At 41.1% G+C, this 3836-nt stretch overlaps 1 protein-coding gene across 1 annotated transcript in view; it reads right to left on the minus strand.

Annotated features, from left to right (window-relative positions):
- The window catches only part of LOC107082657 (microtubule-associated tumor suppressor 1 homolog), a 32626-nt gene that overhangs the window by 18758 nt on the left and 10032 nt on the right, over positions 1-3836 (minus strand). The window contains exons 2-3 of the mRNA XM_015371443.1: positions 2529-2673; positions 2099-2494 (exon numbers count right to left, since the gene is read on the minus strand). Of these exons, the coding sequence (XP_015226929.1) occupies positions 2099-2494; positions 2529-2673 (541 nt within the window). The remainder of the gene's footprint in view (positions 1-2098; positions 2495-2528; positions 2674-3836) is intronic.

Consider the following 3836-nt stretch of genomic DNA (forward strand, 5'->3'; position numbering starts at 1 on the left):
ATGAGTTTTAAAATATCGGCATATCGGATATCGGCCAAAATCCCAATATCGTGCATCCCTAATTTAAAGTGCATCGTATCTCATCATCTTAGTTTAAGGGGAAAACACTCCTTGCATTGGCAGATCATCTCATTTATTTGCTCAAATTAAGGGGAAAATAAACCTATTTTAAATCTGGAACTTTATCCTTTTTATAAGCCTAAAGGACGAGATGAAGACTGATGCTTTATTTATAAATCATAGTTACTCCAATAAACAAAAAAAGGATGATTAACTGTTTTATTTGACAAACCCTGATCTGGAGATTGAACTTGTTTTAAGATTTTTTTTTTTTATATTTTAAGATCACTTTTTGCAGCATGTTTTTACAAACTGTTTATGTTCCTATCAAAAACAGAATTGGCAGCTAAAGTGGTTCTGATTCCAGGAAAACTAGAGAACATTGCTGTGTTCTGTGACTCCTGCGGATCCATTTAAAAACTGGAGCCAACAAAATGCATTTAAAGTATTTTGAAAATGAAAACCATTTGAGATACTTGAGCAGCGAAGGCTTCTAACCCTGAAGTTTTAGGTCAGAGTCATTAAAACACATTTTCCCCTGGTTAGCAGGCAACTGGTTCTCCTGATGATCTGTTCTCTTTGGAATCTTTTTAATTGAATCAACCTAAGAACTGAGAGTAAAGTAGGTCTTTTGCAACAGAAGTGGACCAGAAAAGCAGTCAAAGTCCAAAGAAAAAGCTTTGATGAAAGCCTCTGTGATGGAATGAAGGTTGGATCAGGAGGTATTTTACCCAGAACATCTCAGCTCAGTGTCACCTTCATCATCACTTCACATTTCAGCTGTTTGTTTTTCTGCTGCCCTGGAGCCTCAAACCAGTCCGATCACAGACTGATGCTTTAATTACAGACTGCTGCCTCTTTGGCTCAGAAGTGCTGCAGGGCGGGGAGGAGACGGAGCAGAAAACTGATGGTTTCCACTCATTTAGTCTCTTGTAGTCTGGTGAGAGCAACCTGTGCTTAACGAGCCCAAACACATTCATCTCTGCAGCCGCAAAGAGCAGTCAAACAGGAGGAAGGGGTTCCCTGGTCTTTTACAAACATGTCTGATTGGAAGCGGCTGAATCCAATCACATCTAACAGGAGAGCAACAGCTTGGCTGCTTCAAGCGGAAGCTAACATGCTAATCAGACGTTTGCTGGTATTATCAGCTGATGGTGGATTGTTTTTTAAAAGGCCTGGAGAACCAACGAAGAAGAGGAATAAACCATCTGTAGCGAAAATTCAAATGTTTGTTCTGCTCTCAGCAGAGTTGGTGCCGCACACCGACCCTCAGCTGGAAAGGAGAACTATACCGGCAACTTCTTCATAGCTTATGGGGTGAATTTTGTTCCATTATTACTTTTGCATGTTTTGTAGATGGAAACATGCCATATAGAATTTAATCTTGAAAAATCGTTTTAATTTAAAATGGTTATGAAGCACCTCATCTGTTTCTTTGATTTTATTTACATTTGTTTAAAGATTTTATGTTTTTAATCATTTCTTTTTATTTTATTAACATTTAACAGACTCTTTTTATTTCTGTATTTCAGATCACATTCTCTTTAAACCCAAATAAATGCCCAGGTTTTGACGAGCAGATTGATAAAATATCAATTAATTTCTTTCTTTTTTTAACAAAATTTGAGAAAAAAAGTAAAATCTGAAAGATAAATTACAAAAAAAAAATATTTTGAAAACAAAATCTGAGAAAAGGGCAAAATTACTATCAAAACTCTTTAATAATTCGGATGTTTTTAACGTTTCATTTTTTTTTACACCTTTTTTTTTTTTTTGCTTTTCCAGAGTACTTTGTTTTCAACAATAATGGAACAAACTTCACTCCCTACATCCAAATCAGTGCAGCTTAAAGCTGATCGTCTCTCACTCCTCCAGTCAGAACTTCCTGTACTCTTGTAAACTTCTCTCTCTCAGCAGTTCCTCAGACTTTCAGTGGATTTCTTTGGACTTTGGCAGCTTTTCCTCCCATTTTCAGCCCAGAACTTTTTTCTGGCCTGTTTTCAGAGGAACTGTTCTGTAAGGAAATTAAGCCTGGTACCTCAGAGAACAGGTGCTGGATGACAGCAGCCAGCGCCTCCACTTTCCGGTTCCCCTGAACCAGCAGCCTCCTCAGCTGGACCAGGGCCTGGTTCTTCCTCTCCACCTGCTCCTTGTTCTGGTTCTGTTTAGTTGTGACAGGCGCTGCGGTTCCACCCACACCAGGTCGGGATGCATGCTGAGGCCGGCCTCCGTGTTTGGGACTGGAACGTGACCCGGTTCTGGCTTTGAGCCCTGGACCGGCGGGTCCAGCAGGTCCAGGTGTAGTGTTAGAACCATCGAGGGCCGGTACTGGGAGAGCTGGTGATGTTGGAGTGTTAGCATTTAGTACATCTGATACCTGAGGAGAAGAACAGAAAACACAGGTTTCAGATCGGGTCAGCAGAATGGTTCCGTTCTGGAGCAGGTCCGTTCATGAAAAGCAGAGCTGCACACTGATGAGTGAGTTTTAAAAGACAGGAACTGGACGTACCGGTTCTGGTGGGGGCAGCTGTGGGTTCTGCTGGTTTCCTGTGGTGATCTGGGGGCTGGTGCTGCTGGGCTTCGTTGGCGCCTCCCGGGGCTTGTTTTTGTCCACTGAAAGAGAACGTGGATCCGTTAGAGCAGCAGGAGCGACGTTCAGCATGGCGTCCACAGGCCCAAACACCGTCTGCTTCTGCGGGAACACGCCCTCAGAATGTTCTAGGCTCACACAGATGCATGATGGGAAACTGAGGTAATGCTGGACCGAGACCATCGGGCCCTGGATGGACATTAAGGGTCCATTAGCGGCGCAAAAACAATTAGAGCTAAAGAGATCCCAGCTCCCTCTGAATCTCTCCTCCTCCGTCCATTTATGGATCGACTGTCGGCTCCTCCGGGCCCTGATCGGTTCCTAAATCACCGCCTATCTGTGGTTTTATGGGTCTGCTGCACACAGCATCAGATCGATCACAGAGTTCTGATCCGATCATGGAGGTTTATCAAAAAAAGGATGCAAACTTTAAATATTCTGATTTAGGAGGAGAACAAACAGCTGACTGGATCAGAACCCATCAAACCAGTAGGACTAACACTTAAAGATGATAGCACATTTTTACAGATAAATTTACTTTTCCTCTGTTTGGATCAGAGTTTATAAGTAGAAACAGAAGCAGGAAAATAAAGGCTACAGGGGGGAGTTCTAAGGTCAGAACCACAGCTGACCCAAAAGAACACAAAAGCCCACAACAGGACTGAGGAACATAAAAGGTTTCAGGTCTCAGGACTTAGTGATAAATTCATCAGTTCTCAGGAAAAAAGATGAAGCACTTTGTTAAATTAGATTAAATCTAGAGCAGATATTTCAGTAAAGCAAAGCTAAAACCTTGACTTAGAAATATCTTCAATTTATTTTAGGTTTATAGACTGATGACATCACAGCATCGATGGCCGTCCCATTTCCAGACTTTTCGCTCTTTTTTTCCCCTCAGTTCCAAAAAAACTGATATTACAAATTGAATCACCCAATATTAACCTTTAAGATGTTTTTAGGTGATAACATAGAATTTTTAGACTCATTTGTCTACTTCTTTACTTAAGATTTCACTTAATTAAAAAAAGAAGCCCAATCATTCCCCTGAGACTTGATAATTGATCAACTAAAACCTGATATCCTTAAATGTACACTAGGAATGCACGATATTGGGATTTTGGCCGATATCCGATATGCCGATATTTTAAAACTCATGTAGCCGATAACCGATATCGATACTGATCTT

The sequence above is a fragment of the Cyprinodon variegatus genome, unplaced genomic scaffold, assembly GCF_000732505.1.
Source record: "Cyprinodon variegatus isolate N-32 unplaced genomic scaffold, C_variegatus-1.0 Scaffold58, whole genome shotgun sequence".
Classification (NCBI taxonomy): domain Eukaryota; kingdom Metazoa; phylum Chordata; class Actinopteri; order Cyprinodontiformes; family Cyprinodontidae; genus Cyprinodon; species Cyprinodon variegatus.